The sequence below is a fragment of the Sinocyclocheilus grahami genome, unplaced genomic scaffold, assembly GCF_001515645.1.
Source record: "Sinocyclocheilus grahami isolate Dianchi unplaced genomic scaffold, SAMN03320097.WGS_v1.1 scaffold404.1, whole genome shotgun sequence".
NCBI lineage: Eukaryota > Metazoa > Chordata > Actinopteri > Cypriniformes > Cyprinidae > Sinocyclocheilus > Sinocyclocheilus grahami.
Genome location: NW_015505583.1, coordinates 134126 through 145871, shown reverse-complemented (window position 1 = coordinate 145871; position 11746 = coordinate 134126). Strand labels below are relative to the sequence as shown.

Here is an 11746-nt window from a genome sequence, read left to right as displayed (position 1 = left end):
CTGAGTCTTTACCCATCTTCAAGAAACGACTAAAAACACATCTGTTCCACCTTTATTTGACCCTCTAACTCTAACACTTTCTATTCTATTATAATTCTACTTTATCTATATTTATCTTTTTCATTTTTTTTTCATTTTCACATAAAACAAACACTAGCTTTCTATTTTTTCTATTCTATCTACTTGTTTTTCTTTGTTTGTGTGTGTGTGTGTGTGTGTGTATGTGTATATATGTGTGTGTGTGTGTGTATAATATATATGTATGTGCATATATACTGTATGTATCTATATATACACCTTGCTACGTGTACTGCGTTAGGCTAACCGAGACTTGTCATTTGCACTTCTTTATTATATATTGTTGCTCTTTTGTTAGTTTTGACTGCTTTTATTGTCCTCATTTGTAAGTCGCTTTGGATAAAAGCGTCTGCTAAAGGACTAAATGTAAATGTAAATAAATAAAGGTGACTTGACAAAGTATCAAGCAAACACTCACTCGCTGTTCCTTGGAGCAGTTGGTTTATGTAAAGATTATAACCAAGTGTGAACATACAAATTTTCGTTCAGTCCTGAAAGGGTAGTTCATACCTTTTTATTTAGAGTAATAAAACCATTTCAGATTTTTATATGCAGATGCATTGTCCTACAATATTATCTCAATCATAGTAGAAGTTCTCCGATATTGTGCAGCCCTAGCAGCAGGACATGCGAGTAGCCAAAGCAAGTGGAAACCCTACTGAAGTACCCGGTGTCAAATGTGCATTCAGCAGTGGCACTGTCACGGTGCGTGTGGAGAGATGAGGCGAGAACTCAAGTTGCAGGAAGAAAGGGTTATTTAATAATAAAATGAAACAAAACAACAAAAACTACCCCAAGGGGGAAAACAGGCAGGCAGGCCAGGGACAACAATACAGACAGACATAGGCCACAAGCATACTTGACGATAAACACAACACAAGCCATGTGCTCACAAAAAACCACAGGAGTGCTCTCTGGTGGCCATCTTGGGCACTCCAGCTGCAGACTGTGACACACTGCTACTTGATTAACAAGTTCCACAAAAAAAGAAGTGAATTTACAATTAGAATCAGAACCAGAAGAATTAAATTCCTCACAATTGTCATCCTTACTAATATCCAGTTCTCGCCATATATGATAATAGTTTGTCTCCCTCTCTCTCTCTCTCGCTTGCTTACTAATTTTAAAACTAATCTCTGATTCTTGCCAGATTAAATCATTAATAAAATAGAGAGAGCCTCCTGCTGTTTCCTACCAAGTTGGCATGCAATTCTCTAGCCAGTTTCATTATCACACTCGTAAATTACAAAAGCCCTTTCACCCTGAATAATCACAGCAGCGCGTTGACGTCAATTTACTGCTGTTGTCATGGTTGCAGTTCTGGACTCCTGTGCAATATGTTTTGCAACAGCATATTGTCCCAACTTGTAACATGTGATAACTTGGCACATAATGTCTTTGAGCTTAAATGAAAGTCTTTGCGCTCTGCAGGTACTACTTGTGTTTGCAGCTGCGGAAGGACATCAAGAATGGCCGCCTGCCCTGCTCTTTCGTGACCCTGGCCCTGCTGGGATCTTACGCCCTGCAGTCTGAGCTGGGCGAGTACGACCTCGAGGTTCACGGCACCGACTATGCCAAGGAGCTCCAGCTTATCCCAGGACAGACCAAGGAGCTGGAGGAGAAAGTCATGGAGCTTCACCGCACATACAGGTGATCATGACTGCTTCTTACTGGTGCGCTGATGATTTACGCACATATATTCTTATCATAAATAGATGCTTGGGAAATATTTGTTAACGCAGTTGAAATAAATGCACATGTACAAGAGGTTAGCATTAAAATATTTCGTATTTGCACTTTCCTTTTCTGTAGCAAGGTATGTTGTTATGACTAGTTTTTGTTTGTTTGTTTTTCTACAGATCTACGAGTCCGGCTCAGGCTGATATGATGTTCCTGGAGAATGCTAAAAAACTGGCCATGTATGGGGTTGATCTCCACCAGGCAAAGGTACAGTAGATTAACTGGAGATACTTACAATAAATACAAAATATAAATACAATAAATAATAATAAAAACAAACAAACAAATAAATAAAAATGGTTAACCTTCAGAAAATTGCCACACTAGCTATTAAATTAGTTGTTTTATTGTCTTTTTTTATGATGTTTGCAATACAGTATAAAATCAATGATATAATAATATTTTCTAAAACATTTGGAATAAATAAATAAATAAAATAAATAAATGAAATGCTAAAATGGCATAAAACCTATATTATTTAAATGCTTTATACAAAGTTGGTTTTGTATTTATTGGTAATTTATAATTTTTTTTACAGTAACTTTGGTTGTTGATTGGATAATAATAATAATAAATACATTTGCATTACATAAATGCATAAAGTCTCCATTTACTGAGGTGAGCTGTGATTTAAAATACATTCAATTACATTTCCCAGTTAGACAATGTGACTTTCCTCTGCACTGATTAAACTACTGTGTTCTTTATGTGAAATCATCAATCTGAGCTGTCATAAAAACATTGGTTCGACTGAAATGTCCTTCATCTCACAGGAGTGCTTGTGATAAAAGCATTGCATGGCCTGTCACTGCTCAGATTTGGTAGCTGAAACCAGGTCAATCTGTTTGCATCAAGCCATGGATTTAAATAAATTATGGACTCCTTTTTTAAAGGAGAAGCAAGGCCGCCCCCTAGTGGTGGAGATTTGTTATTGCAAAATCTTTGTTTATACACTGAGATTCAATTACGTTCAAGTAAGACTCAAGTCATCAAAGTCAAAAGATTATATATTTTTTCCTGTTCTTTATTTTCTCTTTTTGTCAGGATCTGGATGGAGTGGATATAATGCTGGGTGTTTGCTCCAGTGGCCTGATGGTGTATAAGGACAAGCTGAGGATTAATCGATTCCCCTGGCCAAAGGTTCTCAAAGTCTCCTACAAACGCAGCAGTTTCTTCATCAAGATACGGCCATCTGACGTAAGTTTGATATACATTTTGTTTTAATGTTGCAAGATGTGAAATATATATATATATATATATATATATATATATATATATATATATATATATATATACACTGTATAATACTTAAATATATGTTTTAATAATTTGTTTTCATTTTATAATTTTATTTTCTAATTATAATTCATTGTTAATATAATTATTTTACATTATTTAAAATAAATGTTTAACAATTCTTTTATTTTTATTTTTATTAGTATTCCAAAATAATTTGTAGATTTTTTTAAAAATCTGTATAGCTAATTTCTGTTCTTTTAAATAAAATTAAATATGAAAATGTAATCAAACTTCATATTAAAAAACAATGACAGCTTCTTAATTTTTAAAAATAATTTCATTGTTTCATAACTTTATCCAGATACTGATGTTTGAAACATACGTACATTGATAAAACCTTTTAAATTGTGCATTTTATAATGTATTGATTTGTCTTTTTTCACTTAGTGCAATTAACTGGAAATTAAAATCAAAGATTAAACACGGCATCTTTATGTGCAAGAAGGTGCACATATATACTCACATATACTAAATATCTTTTTTTATTAGATTCAGAATGGTATTTCATCATTTTTTATTTTATTCAATTTTTTTAGCTGGAACATTATGAAAGTGCCATTGGCTTTAAACTGCCCAACTACAAGGCCGCCAAGAAACTGTGGAAAGTGTGTGTGGAGCATCACACATTCTTCAGGTATGAATATCAAACAACACATCACAGCATGTATTCCCGTCTCAATGGCTGTGTGTTTTTGTGAATTCATAAGTCCAGTACATTATGAAGAGACGTGAACTCTGTGGTCTCAGGTTGACGTCCACAGAAGCGGCCACCACTCCCAGGAAGTTCCTGGCTCTGGGATCGAAGTTCCGCTACAGCGGCCGAACTCAAGCCCAGACCCGCCAGGCCAGCTCCATGATCGACAGACCCGCTCCGCATTTCCAGCGCTCCGCCAGTAAGAGGGCGTCTCGCAGCTTAGATGGAGGTGCGTTTATTCTCCTTTATTTCGATAGTCCACTTTAGACATTCTACTAACTGTAAGTAACTTTGCAACTACATGTCAACTAGCAGTCATTAGACTATTAGTAGGTTAGGGTTAGTAGAAGTTGCAGGTACTTATAGTCAGCAGAATGTTTAAAGTGGACTATCAAAATGAAGTCTTTTCTTTTTGCTATTTACGTTAGTCCGTTCTGATTGTGTATGGATACAGCTGGTTAGGTTGAAAATAGAGGCAGATGATTGGCCCTCTTTGTTGGATTCTGGCCAATCACAGCCAGTCACCTCGGGGAGTCCGATCACAAGTCTGACTCTCGCTTTTGCCCTGTTTGGGATCCTATTTTCTCTTTCAATCTCCGTTTCTCCAGTTCTCTAATTCACTTCCCATGGGGAGGTTCAGACTCTTTATGTAAGCTGTGCTGCAAGCATCTGTTTTTATTTTAGCTGTGAGCAGAAGTCATTTGTCTCTGCTGGCTTTGGGCTGAAGGACAGATAGAGACTCAGTATTCAGGCTGCTCTACTCACTAACAACCTGATGCTGGACAGCTTTCTCAGTCCTCAAGCGTAGGTTTTAACCCCTGCTGGCCATTTTGTGCCTGAAATTTTAGCTAAGTCATGTTGACAGGAGTGTATTTCTGAAATTAGACTCAAACTGTGTCTCATGTCCATTTCACACTCATGCTGCTATATAGGATGCCTCCATTTAGCTGAATTGCAAAACAGCATTTCATACTTGATGGGGAAAAAAGAAAATCTCAGACCCTTGTGAAAAAAATACACGTTTAGCATACTTTTCCCGTTTAGCACTTGACAGAAATAACAGAAATAATGTATTTTAAAAGAATAAACTTAAATGTGAACTGAATGTATTATGTAATGTTTTTGCACACTGTTAACTGCAATTAAATACAAATGTATTATAGTTTTTTTTTTAATTAAATGCAATTAGCTGAACTTAAGTAGGTACATATGTACTTTCAAATGCACTTCTATTGTAAATATGTGAACTGCTGAATGTACTGACAAGCATTTATGATAAACGAAATATACTTTTCTTGACATTTCTATACATGTAATATTGAATAACACACTACAGTTAAAAATAGTTATTTTAATTAGTTAAATCAGTTATAATCAAGTACTTTACATGTGATTTTAGTCAACACAATGTACTTTAGAATACAGCAATAGATTAAAACGCAATGATTTAAAATGTACTTTAATCAAAACTTAATTTTGACTGACATTATTATAAAAAGTCAACTTTTTAAGTGTGTTAAGAAACATGTCTCTCTGTTAAGTGCAGTTAAGTGGCCTTTTATTTTAATAATATTAGATTACATGCAAATAATTTAATATATATATATATATAATTTAAGCATTGAAGTACACTATAACACGCATTCAGTACAATTAAACAATTTTTTTTTTACAAGGCTAGTCAAGAAGCATTGCATTTTAAATGATAGCTTTTATAATATTTAGAAATATTTGTTTCATCGGTAACACTTTTGAATAGGGAACACATATTCACTGTTAACTAAGTGTTTCCTGAACAAACTCCTAATTCGCTGCTTATTAAGTTAACAAGCTAGTTGTTAAGTTTAGGTATGGGGTGGTTTGAGGGATCTAGAATATGGTCATGCAGAACAAGGCATACATATGTGCTTTATAAGTACTAATAAACAGCCAGTATGCTAGTAATATGTATGCTAATTAGCAACTAGTTAATAGTGAGAATTGATGCTTAAAATAAAGTGTTACCCCACTGGAATCAGCTGTTCAGAGTTGGTACCTATGGAGAGCGTCTCTTGAGGTTGCATTTCGATTAAGGCAGCAGCCTGTGTGGACAGTGACAGCTCACTAGAGTTTGGAACGGAGCCAGAGTGTCTCTGAGGTAAAGTGGAGGTGATTTCTTGTGGTATAAATAAACTGTGCTTGCTTTAGGCAGTGCAGGTGAACTCACTGTGGGAGAGAAATCACAGCAGGGGTGCGATCCAGAAAAACAACCCTGGTTAACCCTCTGATAATTTAACCATTCAGCCCTCAGGTAGAACACGGACACAGATTGAATTACTTTCTGCAGACTGTAGGTTATTTACATAAAAACTCCATGAATCCTACATAGTCAGTTGATGCAATCAGCAAGCGGCCCTCTCTAAAATACTTGTAGAAGGAAAAGCAAGACAGATTGCTGTTTTGATTAGCAGTTTGATTGACAAGTTGCTTCCTGAGACTTAAGTTTGGTATTGTTCATTTTTGTGAAACACAACTCCCAGAATGCATCTGTGACGACATTAAAGTCCATGCAGAGTGAGGTTCAGAGTACCTAAGCAGTTGTTCTTATGTTTGTTGGAGTTGTATTTGATTGGCAGGTCAGTATTAGCCCAGAGCATCTCCCACAGTCTGACAGGAGCTTGATCAGTTCAAAAGGCATGAAGGTCCTGGAGCCGAAACTAAAAAATGTATATCATGGAACGAAACCGTTCAGGTTGATTGGTTTGTGCTCCTGGGCTGCACTCTTTCTGAAACCCATCTGACCAGAGGTAGAGATTTATCCCCTCAGCTTGATCTTCTTTCCTCCGAAACATTCAGCTCTTACAAAAAACATCAGCATTTGTCACTGTGTTTACATGATCCTGGAGATATTTTTACATTTTGAGTTGACTCAATAGACTTTTTTTAACTTGCCCTTGTGTGCTTAATTGTATTGAATGTGTACTTGTAGTGTACTTCAAATCTCAAAAGTAAATTAAAAAAAATGTACGCGCAGATTAATATAATATTAAGGAAATAAAAGGCCACTTAAGTGAATTTAAGAGACACTTGTTTCTTAACACGCTTAAGTACATTTTTAAACACACTTGTTTCTTAACACGCTTAAGTACATTTTTAAACACACTTGTTTCTTAACACGCTTAAGTACATTTTTAAACACACTTGTTTCTTAACACGCTTAAGTACATTTTTAAACACACTTGTTTCTTAACACGCTTAAGTACATTTTTAAAAAGTGAACTTTGTAATAATATAAAAATGAAAATACTTTTAAAATCTATTTTAATAATCTTTTGTTCTGATTTAAAGTATACTTATTTTAATATGTGAACTAATTTTAATTGTAGTGTGTTTTTCAATATAACATTTATGTTAATATATAATATATTTTCTGTACATGCATACAAATTTCAATAGAAATTACCAATATTTCAGTTTATCAAATATCCTTGTACATCCAGCAGTACAATTTAACCATATTTCAATACAATAGAATAATTATATTAAGTTTCATATAAAGATGTACTTAAGTCTTACTTAAGTGAATCAAAAAGCACTGTGAAGTTCTTTCAGCTAATTGCATGCAGTATTAATTAATATATAATACATTTTCATTTATATTTAGTTAACATGCAATTAAATGTCTGAACAGTATAGTTCTCACATAAGTATGTTCTTTTTCACAAGGGTAGTTGCTTTTTGCAAACGATTTAGGATTGCTTTATCCTATAATAATCACAATAAGGCCAAGAATGTGTATTACTATGTTTGATGGCCTTAAAATTGAACCATGTTTCTCATCAGAGTTGCACAGCAAACACCTGAACTGGTTTTACAGCAGGCAAATTTATAGTCCATGACTTAAGTGTAAAATTTCTTTCTTTCTCCTCTGTCCCATACGTCTCTCTCTGACAGCCATGGTCTCGACCCCAGATAAGAACGCCCGTCCCGTCAGCGCTCCCATCATGTCTCCCATCTCCCCAGGCGACATGGCTCCTTCCCCAGTAGCATCTGCCGCCCGCACTGACCGTAAAGAGACATCCACGCCCACGGGCCGTCCACGCTCCACTGAGAGGAAGAGTGAGGTGAAGGCAGAGGCCCATGTGACAGATGGCTCCAAAACACACAGCACCAAAGCAGAGGGCACACCTGAAATCAAGGTATGACACACACAAATGTGCTAAATAACACTCAAATATTTATACTTTAGCTTTTTCAATGTGAAATTAATGGAAATATATTTTAAATAACAATGTATACTATTTATTTTTTGTTTAAACAAAATTACATTTAGTTTTAGATCATTTTAGAGTCTACATTTCCCCCCTATTCTATGTGTTAGTACAGCTAAAAGCACTGGAAACTTAAACACAATTTAAGCAAATGTTTGCAGCACAGACTTCTACCTGACTTTTGAATTGTTGGACTACGTGTTCATACAGCAATACGGCTTATTCTCACCAAGCTCGACATAAAAACCAGCGCAAATTAGCAACAAAATGCATCTTCGCTTGTGACCACAAATGCAAGACAGCCATGATATTTAGGTCTGTGTGAGACAGCAGGAGTATGTGTACTCTCTCTGTGCTACTGCAGACGGTAGCCCGGCGAGAACGGCGACACCGTGATGCCCCGGTGGTGACGGCCACCAATGGGGAGAGAAAGAGCCAGGTTTGTGCTCATGATTTCAGCCAATCACATAAGAGCATGTACAACAGTGATTTACCCTAGTGGCCACCTTCATTTTGTTATTAAATGCAAAAACATTTTAGACAGTTGGCCAATCACTAAGCTTCACCTCTTTTGATTACTTTTTCTGGCTCAGACAAGTTTTACAAAATGTCCCACAACTACAGTCTTCTATATATGTAAAAGAAGTATGTTAAGTTATTAACATTAATATACCTTGTTACACATGCACTGTTTAAAAGTTTGCAATAATTGAGATTGTTCAGTGTCTTAAGAAGTCTCTTCATGCTCATCAAGGCTGCATTTATTTGATCAAAAATACAGCAAAGACAGTAAAATTGAAAATATATTTTCAAATGTAATTTATTCTTCCAGTCTTCAGTGTCACATGATCCTTCAGAAATCATCCCAATATGCTGATTTGATGCTCAAGAAACATTTATGATTATTATTGATGTTGATCAATGTTATCAATATTGCTTCTTAATATTTTTTGATACACTACCACTTAAAAGTTTAGGGTAAGCATGGTTAAAAAAAAAGAAAAAAAAAGAATACTTTTTATTTGTCAAAACACAACAGTAAAGACAAAAAAAAAATCAAAAAAAAAAAAAAAAATGAATACTTTTTATTTGTCAAGACACAACAGTAAAGACAAAAAAAAATCAACAAAAACATTTTTGGAAACAATTCCAACATTGATAAAATAAGAAATTGTATTAATAATTGACCAGCAAATGAGCGTTTCTGAAAGGTCATGTGACACTGAAGAAGACTGGAGTAATGGCTGCTGAAAATTCAGCTTTGCATCACAGGAATAAATTTAATTTTTAAATATACTGAAAACAGTGATTTTAGATTGTAATAATATTTCACTGTATTACTGTTTTTACTGTATTTTTGATCATATACATGTAGCCTTGGAGAGCATGAGAGACTTGTACCTTAAATGCAATGTGAGTGGCTTTGGATAAAAGTGTCAGCCAAATGCACAAATGTAAAATGTAGTGTTGGATTGGTCAGAAATGTTAAGGTGGGGCTTTAGTTTAGTTTAGCCGTAATATGACTTTCAATAATAGATCATCAGCAGATATTTGTGTTAAACTATATATTAGAGCATTCTGACAATATTACATACTATAAGACATACATGTATAGCTGTAAAGAAATTACTACCATTGTGAATCAAGCCTTTTTACTGGTAAGTGAGTAGCAAAGTAGCTTGTTTCATAAACACTTACATGCTCTCTTCCTTCCCCTCTGGGGTCTGAACAGTCACCACGGGCGGACACAGAGATGGTGCGCATGAGGAAGGTCAGAGCTCGTTCTGTATGGGTATCGCAGCATGAGGACGATGCCATTGTACTCATCATCTCCTCACTGCCCATGTTTTACAACAAAAAGATCATTTTATTATTGTTTTCTCTTCTGCTTTGGCTGTATATTGCTTGCACTTGTATGAGTTTGGCTGTACCAGACAGCACTGTAGCTGTCAGATATGAACCTATTCAGGCAGCGACAGTGAGTCAGTACAAACTGAGGTTTACGGAATGAGGAAAGTGTTCATTATGAGTGAAGTTCAAATGAACTTCTGCATTGTTATTGTGGCATTTACTCTAGCATGCAATGTCCCCTGTCATGCTCTGTCTTTTACATAGACAAAATCGTTTTTTAGAAGATAAACTGTGTTCTCCTGCTTCAAACCTGAGTTACTCCAACTTTAAAACCAGCTGAGATAAGTAATAATTGAAAGAAAAACTTTAAATCAGACTTTCAATTTATAGACATTTAGAGAAGTAATTTAAAGCTTGTTCAAAACTTTAGATCTGTCAACTGAAACATGCTGATAATGTATAACAGAACTGATGTTTGCACTTTATATACACTACCAGTTAGAGGTTTGGACATAACTTTTTTCCTGAAAAAACACACATCCTGGATGATCCCAGTAGTATAAATTTATATATTGAAAAGGAGAATGGGCCAAGCACTGAACCCTGCAGTACCCCTATGGTTAGTTGATACCTCATGATCCCCTGAAGAATCGACCTGTAAGGTAGGACTTGGGAGCTTTTCTCTGCTTGTTTGTGATGCCCAAATTGGAGAAGGTAGAAAAGAGACAGTGTCAAAGGCAGCATACATGTTCAACAAAATGAAGACGGATTATGTCTTTTTCACCCACAAAGGCTTCAGTCAAGGATGTATCTGTTGAATGTCCACTTTGTAATCATGTCAATCAAGTCAAATCCTCACTGATTTGCTGTCCAGCAGCTTGTTCTGTGGGAAGAAAGAAGAAAAAATCGTGCTCAAGTGTTTTTCACAGTGAACTGGAGGAGAGACTAGTCTGCAGGTGGTCTGGTATTTAGTGTCGGTTGCACAAGTTGGCTTGAATGTGTTGGGAAGAGTGCCAGTGCGTAGTGATGCATTTATGATGGATGTGAGGGCAGGTTAAAGTGTAGGAGAGATGGCATATTAAAGATTGGAGGGAATTGGATCAATGGGGCTGGAGGTAGGATGGTTGGAGAGGAGAACTTTAGAGACCTCTGCCTCCATAAGAGGAGAATAGAGATTTGCATGTGAGTCGTGGGTGTTTGTTAAGTTTGTTGTGTTGAGAATTGCCTGCTGCTGATTGTTACTGTATGTGTGAAAAATGGGCAAAGTTGTCAGGCATTAGGGAGGATGTGGGAGAGAAGAGGTGAATGCCTCCTCAGTTTGCGAGTGTCTGAAGTATTGTTGATCTTTTTGTGTAGTTGGATGCTTTTGCAATGGTAACACTGGCAGAAAAGAAGATATCAGAGCAATGGGTCTCTTCTCTAATACAGATAGGCTCTCTAAAGATGTGCTCTTGCCTGACTGCACACGCAGTGTGTCATTCTCAAAACCAGTAGAAATACCTTTCAAACAGGCCTAGACTATACATGATTGGCTACTTTTTTACATAGAACCATATGCTAGAGATAAAGCTATAACACACAATACATTGCATATGTCTATGACCACCATCACTTGGTTCAGAAATTTAGATAAGCACAACAAAAGATCATTACCAAAATGTAAGATGCACTTTAAAGCAACCCTCTACGGACACCTTGGCAATTGAATCGCCATTGGCTAGTCAATTTTTTTTTGTTTACTCGCCAGACTGAAATACTATATATATATATATATATATATATATATATATATATATATATATATATATATATATAAATATATGTCATTTTACAC

At 35.7% G+C, this 11746-nt stretch overlaps 1 protein-coding gene across 1 annotated transcript in view; it reads left to right on the top strand.

Annotated features, from left to right (window-relative positions):
- Window positions 1-11746, top strand: part of LOC107550638 (protein 4.1-like) — a 49511-nt gene that overhangs the window by 22924 nt on the left and 14841 nt on the right. The window contains exons 6-13 of the mRNA XM_016231973.1: window positions 1510-1728; window positions 1938-2025; window positions 2863-3015; window positions 3654-3751; window positions 3865-4040; window positions 7745-7989; window positions 8426-8500; window positions 9794-9832. Coding sequence (XP_016087459.1) covers window positions 1510-1728; window positions 1938-2025; window positions 2863-3015; window positions 3654-3751; window positions 3865-4040; window positions 7745-7989; window positions 8426-8500; window positions 9794-9832 — 1093 coding nt within the window. The remainder of the gene's footprint in view (window positions 1-1509; window positions 1729-1937; window positions 2026-2862; window positions 3016-3653; window positions 3752-3864; window positions 4041-7744; window positions 7990-8425; window positions 8501-9793; window positions 9833-11746) is intronic.